Below are 25,443 nucleotides of genomic sequence, written 5' to 3' on the forward strand. Positions count from 1 at the left end.
TACACTATATATATATATATATATATATATATAGGTAGTAAGTAAAATACGTGGTCGTTTCTCGTAGATAGAATAAAACGACATTACTTTCTATACTATATATATATATATATATATATATATATATATACTTTACGTCGATAATATGTCGAATGTGCCAATTTAATTAGAGCTTTTTCACATTAAAGTTTTTTCATGTAGATTTTTTCTACCTATTTTAGAACATCATTCAATTCTTTACTCTTAATAAGATTCGCGGAGTCAACAGAATTGAATTAACAGGTCGTTAATTCTATCGACATTTCGTTACGAGAAACATGTGTGCGGAGAAACTTTCAACCGAGAATTAAGTAATGTATCAGCGAACGATCGATATGTTCGAATGGTAAAAACCGTTGTACTCGCTAACAATGAAAAAAAAGTAAATGCTCGAGATTCTTATTCGTTAAATTACTCGGATCTCCTCCTCTATGCTTCGCTCGAGCACGACGTTCCTGTGACAGCCAAACGTAGAAGAAATTCCCGAGGCGGAAATTCTTCAACAAGTGGAGAACCGATGTAATTCATGCGGAGATAATCCGACGATTCATGAGCTAGAGAAAAAGCAGCGATTTTTCCAAGAAGCTCGCTGCTTTCATTCAAGTATCGGACCGAAAAACTCGATTCTGTAGAAAAATCAAATAAAAGATGATCTATAGAAATTCATGCTGTGAAATGAATGAATTTTCGGTACATATTCGGAGTACAGAATAAATTTCCTAACTAACTTACATCGGTAGCCTTTGTCTACTTTTTGCGGTGAGTTGTGGTGATAGTGTTATCGTGTTTATAAAAGAAAAGACATAAATTGCGTCAGAAGCTAGAAGAAGATATGCACTTCGCATCGTGATGAATAAAGATTGCCATATTATTTAAAACGAAAGAAAACAATCTGCTCGAGAGACTTTTTAAAAAAAAAACTTGAGAGATGGCTGATTAATTTGCCCTACTCCGTAGCGGCTCTTCAGAGTTGCTACAAATTCCTCGTCCTAAAATTTCATAACTTTTTCCTGATTTTCAGACATGATTTTCCCTAACTTTCAATAATACTTCAAAATTTTTTGTATCTTCGTTCTGATTTCGAAACCGTTAAATATTTTGTTAAAAGAGCAATTTAACATAGTAATGTAAATTATTATTAATGTTGCTGACACTGCTTGCATTTAATTGTCAAGTTAGTACACTATAAAAAATAGTGATGCCATTCTAAAAACAATATCAACGTGGATTTAACACTCCTAGTGTGAATTTAACACTCAGGTGATGTCTATGTAATTCTCACTGTGTCAATATTGACACCAATGTCGATTTAACACCATGAATTTTAAATTCATTCCATTGGTGGTGTCGATATAAAACACCAAAAATTTAAAATTCACATCACATTGGTGTTAATATTAATATCAACTCAGTAAGAATTACATAGACACTTGGGTATTAAATTCACACCAGGGATAATAAATCCACATTGATATCTTTTAGAGTGTAATATTTCAAAACTACGCAAGTATGATGTATCAAAACCTTTAAAAATGAAGAATTTTAATTTTCTAGAAAATTTTGCAAAATTCCTTGTCTTTTCTCTGATTTTGATCGTTTTCTTAACATTTCCTTGATTTCTCTGATTTCCAGTTTGGTGGTAATCCTATAGGCTTCTAAAGTTCTCGAATTGCGAGATAAAAAATCCGCGCTGCACTATTCTATAGCAAGCAACGTAAAGAATCAGATGCATTGGTATGACCTCGATTCGCCAGTCCTGTTGCTGATTCATTTCCTTTGCAGCGTCAATGCACAGGCTACACGCGCAAACGAAAGAGGCAATTTTCGACCGAATCAAACGGTTTTGATCACTCAAGCGACCCGCTCGATCTCTATGTTGACGGACGCGTACGTTTATATGCAAATACAATCGTCGAATGATGTGCAAAATGCATTACCGGTTGAAAGACCGCGATTAAACACAGGTATAGATAAACGTAAATACAAATTTTAACGATAATTAACTCGGTGAATTTCGCGATGTAAATACGAAATGATCAAGTACTGAAATCCTAATCCTTAAAATATGGTATGACATTTATTCCAAATAATTAAGTGTTTATTATTATTAATTGTACTTTAAAAACGTACAATAAACTAAATATATAAAACAAATATTTATCTTTCATTAAAGTTAAATGCGTCCCTATATGTATAGAAACGGAAGCTTGCAAATGATCAATTTTAATTGCTTATAATTTAAAAATTATTGCAACTATCAACACATCGTTCAAGTGTAATTACTTTCACTCTCGTTTTCTATTGACTCTTAAATCCTTTTGAACAGAAATCCTCTGCTCGAAAAGATTGAAATGTGCAATTTGTGACGGAATAAGCTTTGAAAGTCCAACAGAGTTCTAATTTCTAGAACTTAAAAGAAAATCAGATATCAATATCATGTAAGATGGATCTCTTACAGCAAGACTTCAAAGCTTAGGAAAATTATACGGAAAGTCGATCATCATAAAACGAGTCGATTCGAGTATCGCCATTCGATGCAATTGTACTTGACAATGAAATCTCAATTACGGAGACGCCTCCGTCACGACTATTGTTACACTAGTATTTAATTCCATGGATCAAACATAATCCCATAACGAAGAAACTTTCCAAGGATAATGTCGTCTCAGAAGATGCGAAGGTAATGTTAGGAAATCCGCGTATAGAATGCCGATCACGAACATAAATGTAATATATATAGACGAGATCGCAAGCTTTGGGATTTATCTCCACGAAATGGAGTGCATGCCTGCATGTCGGCCTCGATATCGAACGGCTTTGCTCGCGTCCGAAGACATAACAATCGATAACAGTGCACATAAGAGAAGATGCATTGTATCGTCAAACTTGACGAGGGAGCTTGTTCTCTTAGGAATTGTCTTTCGAGAAAACATTTTCTATGCATCTCTCTTGAGCCTTGAGTCTGCTGTTGATTTTCTCGTTTCCACAAATCGCGATAATATCGAGAAGTGTGAAGTATAATTAAAGTAAGTAAACACAATCTTCCTCTCTCTCTCTCTCTCTCTCTCTCTCTCTCTCTCTCTCTTTCTATATCTCTCATACGCTTTTTCTAAACTGTCACATAGGAATAAACGTGCTCCAGTAACTGTAACACTCTTCGCATGAGCACCGCATTATTGGATAAGTTCAATGATATCGTTATCTACAACGACGCCGTCGGGTATAAGCCGCGCTGAAGCTGGAGTTCTGATTAAGTATTCCCTCTAACTGCCGGTTAACTATCGTGAGAACAGTGTCAGGAATAATTTTACGAGGCAATGTCGTTTGCGAGCCGTGTCACATCTCCTGCGAGGCTTCCGTTCTCCCGTAGACTATTCTCGAAAAGATATAATATTGACGAGAAAAGAAGATAAGAAATTAAACAAAAATTTTAAGAGAGACCGAGGATCGTTGACACAGTTTTCACAATTTTGGCAATTGATTTTTTGAATAATTAATCATTCTGTTTAAACTATACTAAAAGCGAACTTTTCTGATTTCTCTACACTGAAAGAAAAATTACTAAATTTTAATACATATTTCTTTGAATAATACACATTTACTTACAGCAAATAAGTATTTACTCAATAAATGATAGTTAAATTATAAATTAATTTTTGTATCAAATAAATATATGTTTACATTTAGAGAGAGAGAGAAAGAGAGAGAGAGAGCGAGAGAGAGAGAGAGAGAGAGAGAGAAGTAAATATTTACTTAAAATATAGAAATATTAAATATAAAACATTTTGTTAGAACTAAGTTGTAACTAAATGTTACATATTTCTCATGCATGAGCAGTAACAGGTCAAGTTAAGGGAATTCTAAACCGAAGGCTAAACTTGATCAAAATCGGTAGTGCAGACTTTTTTATTTTCAAATTCTATAATAGTGACATCTCTGATTCTTCATTTCTTACATCTATCTTTCTTATATCTACTGGAAAAGACATTAGAAAAATGTCAAATATATTTTGCAGAAAAAACCAAATATAAAATGCTATAAAAAAAGAAGTGAAATCAAAATAATATTTCAAGTATCTTCATTTAAAAAGTCTCATAGAACACAGTTTTCCGAGCGACATCTTGAAAACATCCTTATAATGTAGACATTCATGATGTCCTTTGGACATTCTTTAAGATAGTGTTGTATGAGTTAATCTCATAATTATAATATACTATACAAAGTACGGATGACATTTTGAAGCGTATTAAGTATAACAACACATTAAAATGAGACAACAAAATAAATGTAATAATAGCATGATGAGAGAGATGCAGAAATTGAAAAGGGATTTTTACATCGATAACAAGTAGAAAATTGTAGAGATAAAAAATCGAAAATAAGCAAGATATATGTATAGATTTACTCTTTCAAGTTGAAGAACATCAATATGAAATTTTGAAACGTTCATAAAAAATTTACTTGCCTTCTCTTAAATCAGATTTGTCTCTTTTTTATTATAATATTTGTTTAGTTTGAATAAAATTTAGAAGAAAGAATCTATGTTATAAAAGAGATATTTTGTGGTAATTTTTTTCCGTTTCTTTCGCCATAAATACATAAACGGAATATGTCTCTTGTGCCATCGAACCTCGGTTTTCCCTATTTTAAAAAGAACATGTGTGACTATAAATTTCCCATTTCTTTCCGCAAAAATATACATTGTACATTACAATAATACTAACTCTCAAAAACATTATTTTTTGCTTAAAATTCAGTAGGTATTTATTTAAGATTCATTAATTCAGTTACACATCGTTCCGTTAAATTTGAAACGGAAATTGCTGATATATGTATCGAGAAGCGCTACAGAATTAAAAAGATCGAAGTGCTATCTTGCTAATCTAGCAAATAAGACGAACGCTCGGATTAAGAAACGATCTCAAGGATTAAACTCTCCTCTCGAAAAACTCGATGGCAGATAGACTACGAAAATACAAAGATGACACGGAGAGAACAGAAAGGGTTGGCTACGGCGCGCGGCGTCCAGGTGGACAGGTTAAAAAGCGTTGAAGCGTGTGGTTCGCAAACCGGTTCGGATCGATGAGGTCCACAGGTGCCAGACCTAGTCTCATCCGCGCAAGCGCCCCTCTCGTACCCCCTCATGCTTTTGTCCTCTCTCCTCCGCACGCCGCTCAGCTTTCCAACCCCTCAAACTCTCCTCCACCACAACTCCATCCGTTTTAACCCTCTCCCTCCTCCCGTTCGCCCGGCGTTTCTCCAGCTCTGTCCCCTACCACCCAGATTTCCCTTTACGTGCATACCAACCGCAAAACGCGTGAAGCCGAGATATCTGCGTAAGTTACGCACGGAACGTGCGAATTAACAAATTACACGTGTTTGGTAAACATCCGAGGGGATTATCAGCGGATTAGAATTTCACAGGATTGACGAAATGAGAATTAGCGGATTTGGATGAACTTTGAAAGATATATATTCGACACCGACGTTTCCGAAACTTGATATGAGAGTTGATGAAGGAGAGAAAAGTCGAAAAGAAATTAAACCTTATCGTATTAATACAAAGGACTGGGAAAAACTTCTGAAGATATCTAGAAAAGATTTATATAGAAGATTAGGAAGAACCTTCAATATCCATACGATATAGACGATTCTTTCTTTCGAATTTTTATGATTATTTAGGTAATAAAAACGACCAATTCTGGAGTGATGCGCGAATTTATTGTTTTATTTCAATCGAATTATTTCACGAATTACATCGTTTCGCCCATATTGGTTTCATCGAATATTTCGCTGAATTTTCATCGTTCCAAAAATATTTTCAAAATTAATTTGACCGACTCTCGACATCAAATATCGCGACGCAATTTGGCTCGCGCGTGAACAATTACAAGCTCTCATGCGCGTTGCAAGCGTAACAGCTGGCCAAGCTGCAACTCATGCAAATGTCTACACAACGAGCGAGAAAAAGTTAATTAAGGTTGACCGGTTTTGCGGCCACTTGCCGCCGTCGTGACGCATCCGCTGTTCCTCCACTGGCGCAAGTGAAACTTTCCTCGCTGTCGCTTTACACGTCTGTGTAAAGAAGTTTGGTAAAGGGAACTAACCCCTTTGTACACCGAACCATTAATAATTTCAGCTTCCGGGACATTAGACAAGTAAAATGTTAGTCATTATATAATCATCTTTTCCTAATATCCTTCAAAGTATCTTCAATAAATACATTCTTCATAACAACATTAATTTTCAATATTGATACTGCGGACATAAATCCACTTTATAGATAGTTTATCGAGTTTCCCAAGCAATTTGAATGTTTGCAATTTTTATCCAAAAGTATAATATTACTTTTCAAGCTAAACAGATATTTTCGATAATTTTTCAAATTTGCGATAACTTTCTTTCTTTGCATTTTGAGAGGAAAGGCATGCGTGTTAGATACGTAACTTAATCGGGTATATTCAACTGTACTTCCATACATCTAATAATATCAAATTCTGAAAGAGCATTTTCTCCCTTGAAACGTAAAAGCGCCAATGGAATTTACAAACGGTGTCAGAGTTAACATTTTTCGCATGTCGCGTGTATTAAAAAGACGATGAAGCTTGCTCGCCTTATTCTTATGAGTTTCTGAAATGCGAACGAAATTTATGAGACGCGCGGTATTTTCATAACATTACGTGCGTTAATACCATAAAAGTTCATTCTTACATGGAACTTTTTTGATTGCATGGGAAATATGTCGTCGAGGTAGAGAAAAAGTGCAATATCGCGAGAGCCGTATTTAATTAAACTCTTCTTTTTCTTAGAAATGCAAGATGGACAGTTAATTAATGATAATAATATAATCGCCGCAAGTATCTGTAATTTAATATACTAAACTTTTTTGTTTAACGTTACTTTTATTACGAAAGCTCTCAAAAGTTTCAGTTTACTATTTATTGTCATAGACGCAACGTGTTACATAAAAGCATCATAACGTGGATAATATTACGTTCGGTGTTATAGTATTCTATTAATACCGATTACGAATATAATGAAAACAAATAATATCTAACATTAATCGATATTCATTAATCATGAGAAACAGAAATTGACGAAACATTGTTTTATTTTGATGGATCTGCTATGCAGGCAATTAATTAGACTCAATAATACTGAATTTATATTATATTAATTATTATTGAGCTCCAGCGAGGGATATCTGTATTTAATTACACAGGTTTACAAGTTGTTACAATCGAACTGAATACGAGCAACACGCGATAAAATTTACAGTCCACGCAACGTCACGGCTTATCTTGTCAGAAAAATAATGGATATCGATCAATACAACAATGATAAAATCGATAGAAAAAGATATGTTTCGTCTCAAGAATACAAAAATTGGCGGGAACGAAAGCACGGGAAAGATATCCCCCGTGAATTACTCCGAAAATTGACTGACGGAAAGAGGTTGATTCAAGCAGAAAACGTCGTAACATGAGAAATCACTCACGTCGCTCTTGAATCACTCGCTTTGGACGAGAGTAACGTCGGGCTACTCTCTAACAATGCTGCACAAAAAGATTCAGACGTCAAGAAATTCCGGAGGAATTGAAGCGCAGAGAACTCTATAGCTTCTGGGAACGATCGGAAGAAAAGTCTTCTGCAACATTATTAGTTCTTACAGCAACGTTAATCTTATTACATTCATGTTTGGGAAAGGTTCTCGAAAAAATGTTGGCAAACGCCAAACTCATAACATACAACATTTATTGGATGTGATGTGATATTTATTGGAACGGCCATGGTATGTATGCCACGGAGTAATGACGTAAATACTTTTTTCCCCTGTCCTTACAAAACGAAAGAATATTATGCTAATTATAATTTTGTATGTAAAAATGTTTTTTTGTCATTAGATGAATTTTCTAATTATTCTATTGTTTTTGTAGCACAATAATGCATTTATTTGCTAGCAGCATCATAACTAATTTGCGACGTTTTTCCATTATATCTTCCTCAAACATCGACGTTCACTTTAGAGAATATTGGCTTAATGTCGCTACCAAGCATCGCTGAATATTCATAAAACGGGCACATGACGTGAATTAGCTGGTCTACAATTTGCGCTCATATGCACGATCGATCCGTTTCGCCTGTGGCTACGCGTGTCATAAATTAATAGATGAATCCCGAAGTCCTTCCCTTTCGGAACACGTCTCGAAACCCTCAACCTCTTAATCTTATTAATAGATTTTTCGATCCTTCCTTAATCAAATCAAATTGCAACATATGTTCAAATATAATATAATTAAATAATGTTATTGAGATTTTATTATTCGCTGAGATATCCAAAATTTTATTTTTGTAATTCAATTATCAATAAATTTAGTATTAAAAATTTACGAGAAAGATTCGCTTTCATTTAAATTATTTGTAAAAAGAACTTCAAATTTACTAAAAAAAAAATCTGTCACTAAAATTAAGGTCGACTCGAACGCTTCGTATATAAACGTCGGTCAACAAGGAAAAACGTGGCATACAGGTTGCCGTCATGCGTTCTACCCTTTTTACACGTCGACGAAAAGCTTGTTCAGTAAATTAATTCGCTTTAGAAAATTGGATTAGACTCGGTTGAGCGTGACGATTTTTTTTGAATTAACAATCTCAGCAATGTCGCCATCTAGAAACATACGAGGTATATATTTTGTTTGTCGAGTAGTTTTTCGTTCGAGCTTATCGTCACTAATTATCTAACATGAAATCGATGAGATTAATGGGGAAACCCCATTATTCATTCGCTTTATTCGCGAAGAAGTTAAGAGACATAAAAGTCGATTTTAATTACTTAGGGATCTACATGTGGCTTTCGTCGAGTAAAAATTTGAAACTCAGAAATTAAAGAATAATCTCTTTATCCGAAAAGATTATGATATTTTATATATTTTTTTATTTCTATTATGATGTGAAAAAATTATTTTATTTTATATATCTTTTTATTTCTATTGCTAGAATTCCTTTTTCTTTTCTTTTTCTGACAATTTTACTGATCAGTAAATACATAAAAATTTTGTTGGCGAATTCTGTGAACATAAGCAACGCATGTAGTTCGCACGCGATGCATCTGTCAAATCATCGATCTCTCTTGTCGTCACTTTATCGCGAAAAAACGCAGTAGAGAGCGTTTCGTGATCGAACTAGGGACAAAGGAATCACGTCGCTAAACTCTCGGTAAGAAGGAACGGAAGTCTGCTCGTAAATTTCTACAACGTCGCTCCCAACGACGACGCTGGTGACTATGACTCGTTTCACGATTTTACGAGCGACTGGAAACTTTAAGGCTCACTGACGCGCGAAGAATAAGACCAAGGTGAACTCATAGATATAAGACGTTTCAAAAATTATATGTCCGAATGTTATGTTTAATTTAACATAGATTTTACATATTAAAAATATAAATTACTCAACAGAGACGTTTCATGGATATATATTCCAAAAATAATATTATAAATATATAACAAAATATGTGAAATATTTCGTAAAATATTAAAAATAACTAATGATTCTCAATGAGCAGAATGTCTAAAAACTGACGCATAAGATATTTCATAAAGAATTCTGAAAGATATCTTAAAATTGTCTGTTATGCGTCGATTTTCGATATTCTGTTCATTGAGTTATAGTCTACGTTAACTTACTGCGTTCAAAGATCTAATTTCTTCTCCCAGTAAAATTTGCCATTTAAATTTGTTTGTTTTGGAGTAATTGATCGTTTGCATGTGTGAGCAGCGAAGTCAATACTCACCGAGTATGGTGCCAACGCTGTTGGCTATCGCCCCGGAAATAGCACCGTTCGCCAACGCATCCAGGCAGGCGCTAAGGGCGCACGCACACGCACTCGTACCTATAAGGTACTCCAGCACCATGTTCCATCCAATAATGAATGCTATTAATTCGCCTACTGTCACGTAACTGTACATATAAGCGCTGCCGGTCGTATGAGGCACTCGTACTCCAAACTCGGCGTAACACGCCCCTGTAATCACACGGAAGAAGAAAAGATATTCAGTCACGAAGAACGAGTATGCGGAAAAGGAAAGAGGAAATTATTCAAAAATGGCACCTAAATCCACGCGTTAAATACGTCGAATGAATAAAATGCAAGATCGGAAAATATGTGAAAATTTTGCTGGCGAATTTCGCGAATATGAGCAATGCACATCATTCACGCACGGACGAATACCATAGTTTGGCGATAAACTAGAGTAGAAAGATAAAAAATATAAGCAAATGTTGGACGGATTTAGTAATGAGACGGATGAAGTAAGAGAAAAAAATAATTCTATTTTTCTGAACTAAATCTTAATAATATTCGTATGTAGATTTTTACAAATACATTTTTTCAATTTCTATAAATTACACGGCGATTTACTTAAAACGCAATCATGAATTAAAGTTGGAAATAATATATAATAAAATAAATTATATTAATCAATTCATTAACAAGCACCTTAAAATATTGCAAAAAATTTATTACGAAAAATATTACCTTAGCCAGAGTTTGAATCCAAAACTCCTGACTTTCCGAGATGAATGTCTTATCAATTTGATCGACTTATGTGGAGATTGTCGCAATAACTAATAATTAGAGAAAGTAATTTTTCAAAGTTTAAATAAACAATTATAAGTGAAAATTAAAAATAAATCAAATAAAAGAAAGAATTCTATTTTTGATTAAAATGGATCTTAATGCTTAATAATATTCATAGAATTTACATTTTTTCAGTTTTGCAAGCTACGCGTCGATTTAGTTCGTCGGATTTTTTTTTCCATGAAAAAAATTGCGATTCGAAAATATAGCGATCAATTAAAGATTTCACAAACTTTCACAGTGGCTACATGATAATTTTGTTACTCTGGATTTATTTGTTTTTTCTTATTGCTAAACGAATTGTGCGCTTGCACATTGTGGCAGAATATTCACTACCGACTATCATCGTGCTTCCGTAATCGACTGATTAAAGCGATTCAACCTTTCAACGTGAAATTACATCGCAAGACAGTCCCCTGTGCTCAACTGGCACGCTAACATAAATGCTATAATCCGCTTACATAATCTTTTCAGAATCGTTAGAGACGGATGTTGTCTGTCCAGTTCAACGATATTAATAGCCCCGGCGGTTGAATTAGGAAGACGCCTGCACGAAATACAAGAGATCCGGGTTCAAATCCCGGCTGGGGGATTTAAACCCCATATGTAATATTTTTCGCAATAAATTATTTACAGTTTTTGGGATGCTTATTTGCATCAAATTATTAACTTCCTAAGATGCTTATTTGCAGCAATAACATTAAATTGCTTGTCAATTTAATCAAGTTCAAATCGGCGTGTAATTTATAAAATTGAAAAAATGTATAGCTTCGAATTAAAACTGTGTTCTAAAGCCAATAAATAATTGGCTTAACATAGTTGACTTAAATTGAAAATTATATAAATTTACAAGAAGTATTAGGTAAGTACTAGGTGCCTTCTATTTAATGCACAAGTCAACACAAATATTCTGTTTTTGTTATACATGGAATGCAAAATAAGATAGAGTGACATTTTGTCGACTTGCCACTAAATAAAAGGTACTTATTATTAAGTACGAAGAACCGTCTTCACCGAATATGACCTTTTTCACTCATATGTGTTTAATATAGTATTACGCAAAACAGAATTTGTTCTGTAGAATTACTGCCTCATGTCCTGATTTCGCGTCCACGTGGAACGACAAAGTTACCTTTGACATCAACCGCTCTCGCTATCACTTCTATTTATATATCGACGAAGTCAGCCAGCGACAATGTTAAAGAATCTACTCTCCATTGATGCTAAACTCGACATTTATGTCGCGTGGTATTACAAAATGTGCTGCCAAGTCTAAGAAAAGAAAAGACGGCACGAAACTTCGCGGAAGCAAAAGTCTTGACTCTACTTTCGCGGTTATCGAACGAGAAGTGTAAAGCCTATCACGTGTATGTACGACATACATTGAAAGAGAAATCTTATCTTTTCGAATGTTTATTATAGTAGTTAAACGAGAACTTAACGAAAAATATAGAAAGACAAATATGATTAATAACTCTTAAACATCTTTCGATACTCAACTTTTTTCTAATGCATTTTCAATACTTTGCCAATTGCTTATAACTTTTTTATACTAGTAATTTATATTTTTTTACTAATCTTTTACAAATCTAAGAGAACAGAGCTCTATTTTTAAAATCTTACAATTTTTCCTTGAGTAAAATTTGTTATAATTTATTATTTCCTAGTGTTTTAGTTTATTATTTCCTTATGTTTCAAAATATGACACTATATTCTATAAAAGTTAATAAAAATACATTCACTTGATATTATTATGTCCCTGGTGTTTCAATTAAAAAAATTTTTTTACAATATATTTTTTTTATAAAAGTTATAAGCAATCAAATTGAATTGGATGTATACATTACAGTGTACTATTTTCATAGTGAAGCATTTAAGAGCTAAGTTTGTTGAGAAAGAAAGTTTGAAAATCGCAAACTGTACGAGATCACGTTAGACTGCCTTTAATTTGAGTACTTCGCTTCTGATTAAGCCAATATAGGATGCACGATGCGTTGCCTCCAATAATTCCGAGATTACGATAACGTCAATGATTGTTATACTACGTATCCACCGAGGGGCATCTTTATAGCAACATTCTCCTATTAGCAACACAACGAATTAATTAAACACGCCGCGATTCACCGTGTCCTAGCTTTAATCCTACTATTATTAATTCGCACGCTGCATCGATCTCTGAATATCCGCATTAATTCAGCATTATTCTATTAAATCGATAATTACCGAAAACGGCCACGAGATAACGGATCGAGATATAACGCATTTCTTTTTCGCATGTGCTTTCCATTTAACATCTTAATTTTACTTAAAAAAAATTATGTCATATCAATAGTACTATTTTAATTAAAAATAATGTTGTGAGTCACACACACGCGCGCAATACACTATTAATGAAACAAATGCTGTTGACTTAATGGAATTTTATTTGATTCATTAATTGTTGTTAAATAAACAAGATTATTTTCAATAATGCTGTTGATACAATATCATTTTTTTTCAGTATACAGAAATTTAATACTGATCAATTTAATATTTCGATTTATTATTGAAAAACTAATTAATTACTTATTTGGAATATTAGAAATACTAAACGACAATGCTTTTAACATTTAAAATAAATAATTACTGTCTTCTAATATTAAATTGGCCAGTATTAAATTTTTGTAAGGGATATATTTGATAATTGATACCTTTCTATATAAGAGATTACGGTAGAACAATGATAATTATAAAAAATTTATTTACATGTATATTCAATTATAATGTTAATTAGAAATACGAACATTTATAATGTAATTAAACCTCTCTATTCCTTAACTTATAGAAATCGAGAAATTTATCTATATATTTTTCCTTTATTATTTTTTAATCTTTTTGTAAGGTAATGGCATCGATTAAAAATAAATTTGAATTAATCGGTCTTTCTGCAAAGTTAAAAGAAATTTTATCTATAAGTATCAGAATGATATCTTTCTCGCTCTTTTCATACAAACGCAATACTGACGCGATTCAACAAAGCGACGAATAGTATAACTGATTGCATCACGAGGATGCAAACCGCAGCGAAATTACAGACGATAAAGGAATCGGCGAAACAGGCACGAGCAAAACAAGACTGATTGAGACACGTTCGGTCCATTCATCGCCTCCATATCAGTAGAAGCCATGCTCGAAATTTTGCAGCCGGACGAACATTGCGTCTGCAAGCTGCAACACGCACGGGATAGTTTACGACCACGACACGCGATGGTACGTTTAGAGCTTCGTATCGCACGATGAATCGTAAATTTCGTTTGATATTTTCCGCGATTGCTTTGCACGAGTCACACGATATCGATATTTGGGACAATCGAATCAGCGAGATGTTATCGATATGACGAACGGAGCTCGGTGTCGAACGTTAAAGTACTTGTAACGATAAACTAACATGTCGCAATGCAGCACTTACGCCTGTAACAGTACCTGCAAAGTAAATGTAAAGTATCTCTTGTATATAGTTAAAGTAAACTATTCGCGTAACAACGCGTCAACTCCGGACATGGTTTTTAATTGTCCCGCTGGTGTCCGATTTCTAAAAAAGTTTCTACGCAAGAATAAAAGGAAGATTTTATATATTAAAATATTCTATATATTAAAATATTGTAAAAGAAAAAAACAATTGTAGTATATGAATATGATATACTATAACTGTATTTATGTAACTGTAATTGTAATTGTAAATAATTTCTAACTTTCTGTTGGTCATATAAAATTTTGCATCTTTCAGCAACTCAGATCATTAAGTTTTAATAGATTTTCATATTAATTTGAACAGTACATACAAATCTGAAAAATTTTTTCACATTTGAAAATTTTAACAATGAATTTTTATTATTGTAAAAGTCGAATTGCATTTTATTTATTATATTTTTTACAGATTAAAATTGATCTACCAGAATTTACAATCAAAATATTGATTTCAAAATCCAGTTCAAAATTTGGCTGGCAGAGAATTAAATCATCCACTGCGGAAACTACAAACATTTAAAGGAAAAGTTAAACAAAATTGACGATTAATTAACAATTGTAGAAATCTTTTTTCAAAGGAGATATTCCAGTTATTTGACTTTAAATACAATAATTAATTCATATATTATCAATATAAACTATTTTTATTAATTAATTTAAAATACAAAACTTTTATCTTTTGGATCATCAGCCGCACACAGGAGCAATGTCAAACGAGTTTCATCTTTCTGTTTAAAATTATAATATGTATTAATAATATAAATTATAAATATATAAATATTAATTATTACAGTTTGAAGCCAAATAACCTTTAAATAAAGTCTTCTGTAATTGATAAATAATTATTGGCTTCAATTAATTTTTCTCTTAGTATTCGCAGTTGCTCCACTCTCCTATAAATAAAAAACATAGAAAACATGCAATGATTATTACAATGTAACTTATTTTAAATAGCGTGTGCATTCTTGGGTTGTTACATGTGTTACATTGTAACACATTGTGTTACATTGTAAAAATATATGATTATCACTGAGTATGTGAAATCAGAGATTATTATTACTCCAATATATAATATATATATATATATATAATTATTACTGCAATAATATCGATCACATTCACACCTTATGAAAAGAACGATTTTGTTGAATTATCTATAAATTTAACTAAATATCTACAGGAAATCATTTTGTTGAACTATCTAAATAATTATATAGCAATTTTAAGCAATGCTGCAAAAAGTTTTGACATTCCAACTAGTTTGAGTGTTCTGTATAATTATTTCAATCCGACAAAATTATTATCAAATCTATATCTAGTTGATATTTCAGTAAAATCATCCTTTCTATGTATTCTCCCCTACTCAAATTATTTACGAAATATGTGATTTCTTTTACTTCAATTCGATTCTCGTGAAGTCTCTTCAATGATATTGAACATTAAAGATATTTACACGATTCTGCAAAATTACGCTTTTTTTTTAATTACGTAATTTGAATCTGCTCATGGCATTGTGGAGTCGACAAATTCATACATAATACGTCTACATACATTGATTGCGGAAAAATTTTCCGTATCATATATACCGCCACCGAAATCCATATTTTTGTAGAATAAGCTTCTTATCTGCGGCCACATCGTGGACTATAAATTCTTTCGAGTTTACTGCGAGCGAGAAAGATGCCTGACTTATCGCGCTGCTGAAATTGTCTCAGCAAGGAAATCTTCCAAAAGAACCATCACCTCGTTTTACAACAGCAATCATGCAAGATATGTAATGCATATTTTATAAAGGAATTTACCTCGCGAGTAGCTCTCTTGTCGCTTGATCACATGAGCTGTATGTAGCAATGATTTAGTGTTTAGCATGCAAACGTTTCATTTATGCATCTTTCAGATAGTTTGACTGCTCGAGGGTAAGTAAGATTTCAATTATCATTATAACTTGCAGGTGTATGCGTTCATATGTTATTTAATTACAATTTTATGTCAAAACTGATTGTGAGTGAAGAAGGCGAAAATATATACCCGGAATGGTATGTTGAAAGAATGGTTTTGCTGAAATTTATCTAAAAACTTAGCTAGATACAGATCTGAAAATAATTTTATTGGATTATCAAAATAGTTAGTAGAACCTTTCAACATGTTGCAAAAAATTTTAACATTCTAGCAACCAATTTAAACATCCTATATAATTATTTTGATGATCTAAAACAGTATAATTTTCAGATCTGTACTTAGCTAAATTTTTAGATAGTTCAGCAAAACCATTCTTTCCGTTCATACATGAGAATTAGATAAATATTCAGACGTATGTACTCGGATAATGTTTGATCTTCCGATCAAACATTTACTTATTCGCAACTGTCATACGACTCATACATCATCGTGTCTAGTCAGAAATATTATTCGCAATCGTCCTCGTCGAACCGCCCTCGTCGAAGCATTGACATCACACCCACATAATATGATCGACATACACGTGCTTGTCCATCGTTAAATTGATCGTCCTTAAAAATAGTCGGAAATCCTAGCGCCAACGGTTAAAGGCCACTTCCACCCTCGTTCTTATTCCTTCTCTCGCGTTTCTTCGACGAGATTGTGAATCACAGCAAAAATAAATCCCTACTTTCGTATTCCGCTCGCGTGGACCATGCAAAGTCGGCGCCCCGTACGAATACATGTATATACGTGTGCAAGTATCGCGTAATAACGCGGTAGAATCACGGTAGGATCATATGAGGAAGGCGCAACCTGCGATTACGATCGCAACTTTGAGGAGCAACTTTGATGTGAAAAAGTCATCGACCTGATCTTAGACAATGTCGAACGATAAAATTCGCGATGTTGAATATGTTTAGGCAACGCAATCGATCTTGATCAATAAATCCATCTAATATTAGTGTTAGACGATATAAATTCAAGGAAAGAATGGCTGAAATATCTAAAAATTTTGCTAGATAAAAATAATTTTGCTTTGATCATCAAAATAATTATGTAATAAATATGTAGACCGTTTAAACTGATTATTATAACATTAAAATTATATTAAAATTCTAATTCTAATAAAATTATAACATTAAAACTGTTTGCAACATTGGCTGCGTTCAGAGAAAACTAATCAGTTAGAGCTTAGTACGTGATTCTTTAACATGATTGATTCCTATACTTAGATCCAGCAAAGAACTAAAAGAAAAACCAATCATATTAAAGAATCACCTTGAGAATCACCAAACGCTAACTGATTAATTTTTTTCTGAACGTAGTAAATGCCATCAACGTTCAAGCGTTCTACATAATTATTTTGATTAAACAAGATTATATTTTGATCCAACAAAATTATTTTCAGATCTGTATCTAGCTAAATGTTTAGATACTTTAGCAAAACAATTTTTTCTGTGTAAGTCGTTTGAAATGAACACGAATGCATGGCATTTTATGGGTATGTATAGCAAAAATGTATAGCAACATTATAATCAATACGGTGCTCTTGTTATCGTGCTATCTCGCCTAATGATTCTCGAGAAGAAAGCAATTCTTCTTTTTCTTATTCCTTTTTAGAAAAAATATGATACTTACCGGAAAAAATGGAAGCAATGGCTGCGATAATGAATGAGAAGACGACACCAGGTCCGGCAACGCTGCGCGCCACCATTCCTGCGACAAGGTACATCCCTGTCCCGACGCAGGAGCCAACTCCTAAAGACGTCAGGTCCAGAGTCGTCAGGCACTTCTACAAACAGTAATCGTTTTGAAAATGTAGAAAAGCTGTATGTTTAAATAATAATAGAGCAGACAAAATTTGTTAATGAAATTAAACCATATGACTAATATTCCAATAATGTCAGGAAGAATTTATCTACCATTTACACGATTTTTAATAAAGAAAATTACCCTTTTCTTTAATTTTGATGAGCTTTTATGTTTTGAATGTTAAATTAATGCATTAACTTTTATAATACTTAAAATCATATACTTAAAATCTACTAAATACTTAAAATTATATACAAAAATGAAAATGTTTCAATTCGATACAGAGTCTCTATCAATTCATAAGTTAATAATAAGAAAAATTAATAATAAGAAAAAAATAATAATAATGCAAGTTTTTACAAATTAAAAAAATAATATTTGAATGTAAAAAGTTATATTAAAACTAGACTATCAATTCAATAATATGATATAAAAGTCGTGGAGATGTCTGTATTTTATGATTTTAAATATTAAAATTTTAAATATTAAAAGTTAATGTATTAAAAGTTAACACCTAATTGTTCGATTTTGATTGTTTTTATATAATATTTTTGCAAATTAACGAGCCTACCGTCTATTTTCTTTAATTTAATATATTGTAGTCTAGATAAATAAGAGACATGTACTTTTTATTACATGCTCTTTATTTTAATTTGGACTACAAATTAAAAGCTTATCTTAAGCCAAATCGAAGGAAGCCACTTCCTTATGTTTTTTGTAAATATAAGATTCTTATCTCATCTATACGCTAAAAAAATCCCTTTAAGGAATACTTTTTGAAACAAATATTTATTTCAATTACGTTAACATTAAATTGCACTTTGCAACACGTTAATCTATTTTCACAGGCTAGAGATAGTAGAGATAGAAATATATTATTCGTTATTTTATCCGAAACAATTAACCTAAATAAAAAATAATTCCGGAGAGTGATTTATTTTAGTATTACATCGAAATTGTTTTTCTTTACAATCAAAATAATTGACCTAAATAAATTGTTTGGAACATCGTTTTTTATTTTATATACCTGCAAATTCCTATACTTTATTTTGTCCAGGTCATGTCCTTCTTTAAAAATCAGTGAATTGTCGTGGAAAGATGTTTGATATCGCACAACCATTATCTTTAATCGTAACGTCAGTTTAAATACGTAACGATACAGTAAATGATGCAGCAATCAGAGACAGAAAAGAGCAAGGAACGTGATGTCGTGTTATTGCCATTTTACAAATAGATACGATGGGGATCTTTCTGCGGCGTTCTGCAACCATATGCATCTTTGAAGTTAGAGTAGATACAATTGAGGCTTCTAGTCGACTTCTTTCTAGAATGTCAGTGCCATTTTTGCAACTCGCCTCCGATAGTTATTAATAACGCAAAGCCCTTCGGGGGAGATTCTTTCTCACACCGGCTATTGGAGTTTCTAAAATGCTTGGCACGGATAAAAATAAAGTAATCGTGAAGAGTTATTCCTGGTGGGCACGCGTAGTGTTACTTAACATTACTTTATAGTGCGAATCTTGTCCGACTCTAAATGGTACTCTTTTATGCTGACAAAAAAAATTGTTCATTTGACTAAATTAATTTAGTTCGTCTTTATTTCTTTTGGAAAATGTATATATTTAAGTCAAATATAATATATTTGATTTAAATACATATATTCTCCAACAAAATGAATTAAATTAATTTAATCAAACGAATAATTTTTTTCTCAGTGTTTATAATTCAGAAATGTCTCGAATGTTCAAGTCAAATAAGTCGAATGATAAGTCGAATAAGTAAAATAGATAGATCGGATTTATCTATTTTGTGTAATCGAATGTTTAAATTGAATGTATCCATTTTATAATTAATCGTCGCCTTAATATGTCTGTGAATTAGAGTTAGCTAGTCACGCGGATTTAATAGTTTCTCGTATTTGAAGATTCTCGAAGAATAATGTCATGATAACGATGCCTATCCGCTTACTCAAGTACTCGCGATTGCATAAGTGGTGGAATAGCGATTTTGCGTACACAGCAAAACGAGTGCCAAGAACCAAGAACTACATCAACCAACTTATTTTACTCAACAAGATATTTGATAAAAACAAATACATTTAATAAAAGCAAATAATAACAAACTTAAATTTTTAATGCTTTATAATATTTAATGCTTTATAACAGAAAATCACATGAAATATTCTTTACCGTCAAATGAATTTTAACATTTTACTGCCATGTCACCCATGATGATTAATATGACCGATGTGAGGTCTCGATTTTGGAGGGACAAACTCGGTTTCGGAATGCTTGTTCACTATTCCAATAAATACATCCAATAAAAAAAAACGAAATGTACCGATTATATTGCGAACAAAATATTGCAAAATACTGCCGAAAAATATTTTATAAATTTTTCCAAATTGTAAAATCATATAGAAGTATATTACTGCTTTCAGAGAAAGTAATACAGTAGTTGAATGAGTTTTTGTGTAACGAACGAAGTGTAGGCAGTAGAAAAATTCAACTTTGAGTTTATATTTTAAATGCGATATCAATAAATTAATTAATTTTGATGGTTTTAATTGACACGAATTTTATACATTTCTTAAGGATTTCATCTTCCTTAAACAGATAATTTAAACTGATAAATATAAATAATAACATTATTTTGAAAAATAAATTGCTATTATTATATTTATTTAATATATTTATTTTTTTGTTCGAACATCCTGTCTCCCGCTTAACAAAGTTTCGATCCGAAAATATCTCACTATTCATGATGATATGAGTAACGCGTAAAATTTTCAATTAATTGTAAGTATTTAAAATATTAAAGAAACAATGTAATTATATATTAAGGTTGTAAAAAAATTAAAGTAAAATATTAAAAAATAATGCACCTTATAAGCTTAATGTTAAAATCACATGAAGAAGTGTTAATCAAGAATATATATTTAAAACCTCGTAGACTTGTTTTGGTATTGCATAAAATAATTTTAATAATTTTGCTGGATTGAAATATATATTATTTGAATTGTAATTTGACAATGAACATATCCTTTTATTACTATACATATAATAAGTAACAGAAATCAAATGCAATGTATCAGATCACAATTAAGATTATCAATGTAAATTAATAAAGATTATTAATTATACATAAATATATTTAATATATTTAATATATTTTAAAATAATATATTTTCTTTTTAGGTTTTTTGAATTATAGAATAATTATTTTGCTCTCTTTCTCTCTCTCTCTCTCTCTCTCAAAATAAATCTAGTATTTTAAATCTAGTATTCATTTAAAGAATTTTTTTCCTTTGTTTTGATATTTGTTTATTTTAACTTGTTATTATTTCTTTTCAAATTTTCATGTTCTATGAAAAGAGTAAAATTACGTAATTTAAATAAATAAAAAATCAAACTAATAAAATTGAATTAAATCGCTGCGTATTGTGCACAATCTGGCGATTTACACAGAGAATAGAACTCGGAGCAATAGAGGATGGAAATTATAAACTATTATCTTTTGATATTTATTCACAATCGTTGTTTCACTACAATGTTATTTAAATTCTCTGTATATTTTGCAAAGCTTTGGATTCTTCATCGATGCGAAAACAGTTCGCTTATTATCATAGTAAACGTAAGTCATCAGGTCGAGTCAGCAAAAAAAATCAATGACGTATCGACTATTCGTTAAAAATTCATTTAGTACAAAGAATGAGAATATTCGGTGATTCCTTTTATCACGCTATATTACGTATTTCCGATGATAATGCCTATTTTACAATAAAGTTATAAGCCGTAAGTCGTAAGAAATTAACCAGTCACAATCGAAAAGAAAAATAATCGACTATGATTTAAAACAAAAGCGCAGATTCTTACATAACTCATAATGTATAGCAAATAAGAAAATCAATTAGAATCTTTTATTTCGTGGAAAGGAAGAAAATAAATGATTTTGATTGATTCATTTTTTATGCATTATGCGTTATACACGATTCTGTGTTTCCGCTCTTAATTTTTAACGGCTTACGATTTGCATCCCTATTATAGAATAGGGATAAGTCGTTGGCTAATAAAAATACTTCATTGTCTGTAGCGTATTGTTGTGTACTATATACACAGTCATCTTGTCATTCGAGCGGCGAAACTCGAACCGGCAGCGAAGAAGCAAGCGGCTTTGTACATCATATTATCATTCAAGACGCGGTCGCGACAAGTGGACTTAGAGATGTTGTACCAAATGCGATCGTCTCTTGTACAAACAGTTAACAATTACGAGCAGTAATGATCTCTGTTTCTGAGCTCTAGTTTAGTCGACAACTTCAGCTATTTAGATAGCTACTTAGATAAAGTGTAATCCTTATCTCGGTTATCTAGAATATCTGTTATTTTGTACGATTTTCATTTTCGATTGAAGTGAAGATTAAGGTAATAGAGGAGGGAAATTATAAATTATACAATAATAATTAGATAGATTTTTAGACAAACAATAATAAACAAAAAGGAGCATAAAAACTTTCGCAAAAATCTTATTTGCATATTACTCTATTCAATTTTTATTAAATATGTCGCTTAAAGGTTTTGACCTTTATTAGGACATCCTCGGTATGAGAATATTTAATAAAGATTGAACAAAGTAATCCGCGAATAAGACTTTGCCTGGATTTTTATGCTCCTTTTTGTTTATTATTATAAATTATAATTTATAAAATCGCATGCGTTAGATCGTTTTTATTTGTTTAAAAGTAATTTGTTCGTTACATTGTAACACAAAAATAATTTAAACAGGACAGCAGAAGTAATTTTATACAATGCATAATAAATAGAGAATAATATTTCTTGTAACTGCTAATAAATCAAAAGAGAATAAATTAAAAACAAACATTGCACTCAGTAGACGGGATCGCATATCACACGTGTCATACGTAATTGCGAAAGTTGCGAGGTCTCCAATAACCAGCGAATCGAATTATCTAGCTCCGCGGTATAACATTACAATTAGTCAATTTCCATTGAGAAATAATTGTGTGGTAATGATGGAAAATGTAGTTTGCGCGATTAGTAACGTCGTGTTTCGCAGAGCATTCGGCATTGATCCGTTGGACATATTGTCGCGATGTTTGAAGTATGAAGATTGCAATATCGTGAATTAATGCAAATACTACGTAAATTATTTCCAGTGCACTCGTCCGACGCTACATTGATGCATAACGTAACGTTGATTTATATGCTCGCGGGAATTTTGATAGCGTTTTCGAAAAAAATATCTGAGAGAAATATGTCACCGTTATTTAAATTCGATCTTGGATATTATTCAATCCTCAATTATTATGATTAAATCATAAATATTAACGACGTTTGGAACTTTAGACGAGAGAAAAAAGTAGACATATCTTTTTCCAGAAAAAAAAATTGAAACGCAAATATTAAGCGTGATTAGTTGAGAATTCGTACCATCAAAATACTTGTCAAACTTTAAAGTTACATACCTTCAACAAAGTTTTGAATTATTTCAACTTGTTAAACTTTGTTTAACTTTCGACTACAGCAACGAGAATTTAGACTTAAAGTGAAAATTTTAGATGGTTCGGTACAATGATACATATACAATTAAGCATGAAGTTCTAAATCATAAAAAAACTTTGAATCTTCCTTTATCAAGCAAAATCGAAGTTTATTTGAATTCTATGCTTCAAACATAGGATGCTTTAGAACTTAGATGTAATTTTTATAATATAAAAATATTATAATATTTTAAATATAAAAAGAATATTTCTACTGAAGTATTTAAAAATTTAACTAGATACAGATCTAAATATATAATATAATTTTATTTGGATCATCAAAATAATTATGTAGCGCGTTTAAACTGATTACTGGAATATTAAAATGTTGCAATATTATTATTAATGTTTAAGCGTTTTGCATAATTATTTTGATGGATCAACAAAATTATTTTCAGATCTGCATCGAGCTAAATTTTTAGATACTTTAGCAAAACCATTCTATCTGGTACAGTTAAGATTAAAAGAATCAATTAAAAACACAATTAATTACTTGAAGAAAAAAAGAATAATAATAGTAACAAACCATCATTTCTGCAGCGAAAATCGATTGCTCTTCGTAGGATGTTTCTCATTTGGATTTTGATCTTCATTGCGTGATTCTATGCAATCCTGTATGTCTTTTACGCGAAGCGAGCAAGCTAAATAACGAATGAAAATGGTTGTTCGGGACTGGAATTACGTGTGCGCAGTAAATACCGAAAGTCCCCTCGCGGGAAATCGGTCGAGATAGTCGTCCCGGACGTGTAACATCATTACATTCGTAATTCCTGAGGCCGCATGCACCGCTTTCAGCAAAAGCGGTAGACGATGGATTTAGCGAATGATGAAACGAGCGATGCAATTTGTTTATCTTCGTTTATCCAATAAAATTCGCAGCGCGTACAATCCGATGGGTGAACTAATGAGTCAATAAAATATATATATGCACGAGTAAAATGCAAGAAATAAAATCCGAAGCAATTCTATTACTTTTGAAAGATATTCCATAATTCGCGGGTTTTTTCCATTATGTAACAAAATGAATCTTTATTATTATTAATCTCTCCTCAAATCCTTTTTGTATTAGAATATTATTATTTAATTGTTAAAGATTGCAATTAAAAATTATAATATTATATTTGAAGAAGCATTTGAAATAATTAATAATATAAACAAAAATAAAGTTTTGTGTAAATATCTGGACATAAGAATATATGTCCGGTCACTTCTCTGAGACGTTTATCTTCTCTTATCGGAACAAAAACGATCATTCAAGAATCAAAAAAATAAATCGATTTATCAATAAAAATTGCATAATAAGCTATCTTTTTCTTGTGTTCTCTTGGATAATGATCCATTTATCCCCATTCTAACTTGTCGCGTGCTACTTTCGCATTAGATAAAATTTACATCTTAGCCAGAGTAGCTGCAGTTCGTGTCTGTATATGAGTACATATGTACGTACACGCCTATGTGTATCGGGCTTGTGCTATTTTCCTGTGAGAAGTAGATCGGTTATTGGGAAACTTCGCGATAGTTTATACGCGCTGCAACTGCAGCGGAACCGTGAGAGAGGTCCACCCTGAGAGAGGTAACAGCTTTGCAACGACCCTCCCAGCCATTGTTGGAGATATACGTAAGTTTGTCGTTGTCTTTCTCTTTTTAACGTGGGACACGGGCTATCGAAGCAACAAAATTACTGTGGCGACAATATATATATATTGTGCAGTATTGTCGCCTCAGTGTATAACAAAGTTTTTATATATATATACACACACACACACACACACACACACACACACACACACACACACACACACACACACACACACACATATATATATATATATATATACTACTACTTACTTAAACTTTAAGTAGTATTAGTTACTACTAGAAGAAGTAATACTCTACTACGTAACTTAAAGTAATTAAATAGTAACTTACTTTACTTTAACTTAACGAA

The 25,443-nt window shown here is 31.9% G+C and overlaps 1 protein-coding gene across 1 annotated transcript in view; it reads right to left on the bottom strand.

Annotated features, from left to right (window-relative positions):
- LOC105623561 (cationic amino acid transporter 2) overlaps positions 1-25,443 on the bottom strand; it is a 47,662-nt gene that overhangs the window by 20,084 nt on the left and 2,135 nt on the right. The window contains exons 2-3 of the mRNA XM_012204950.1: positions 17,762-17,915; positions 9,830-10,060 (exon numbers count right to left, since the gene is read on the bottom strand). Of these exons, the coding sequence (XP_012060340.1) occupies positions 9,830-10,060; positions 17,762-17,915 (385 nt within the window). The remainder of the gene's footprint in view (positions 1-9,829; positions 10,061-17,761; positions 17,916-25,443) is intronic.

This window comes from Atta cephalotes (genome assembly GCF_000143395.1).
Source record: "Atta cephalotes unplaced genomic scaffold scaffold00059, whole genome shotgun sequence".
NCBI classification, from domain to species: Eukaryota; Metazoa; Arthropoda; class Insecta; order Hymenoptera; family Formicidae; genus Atta; species Atta cephalotes.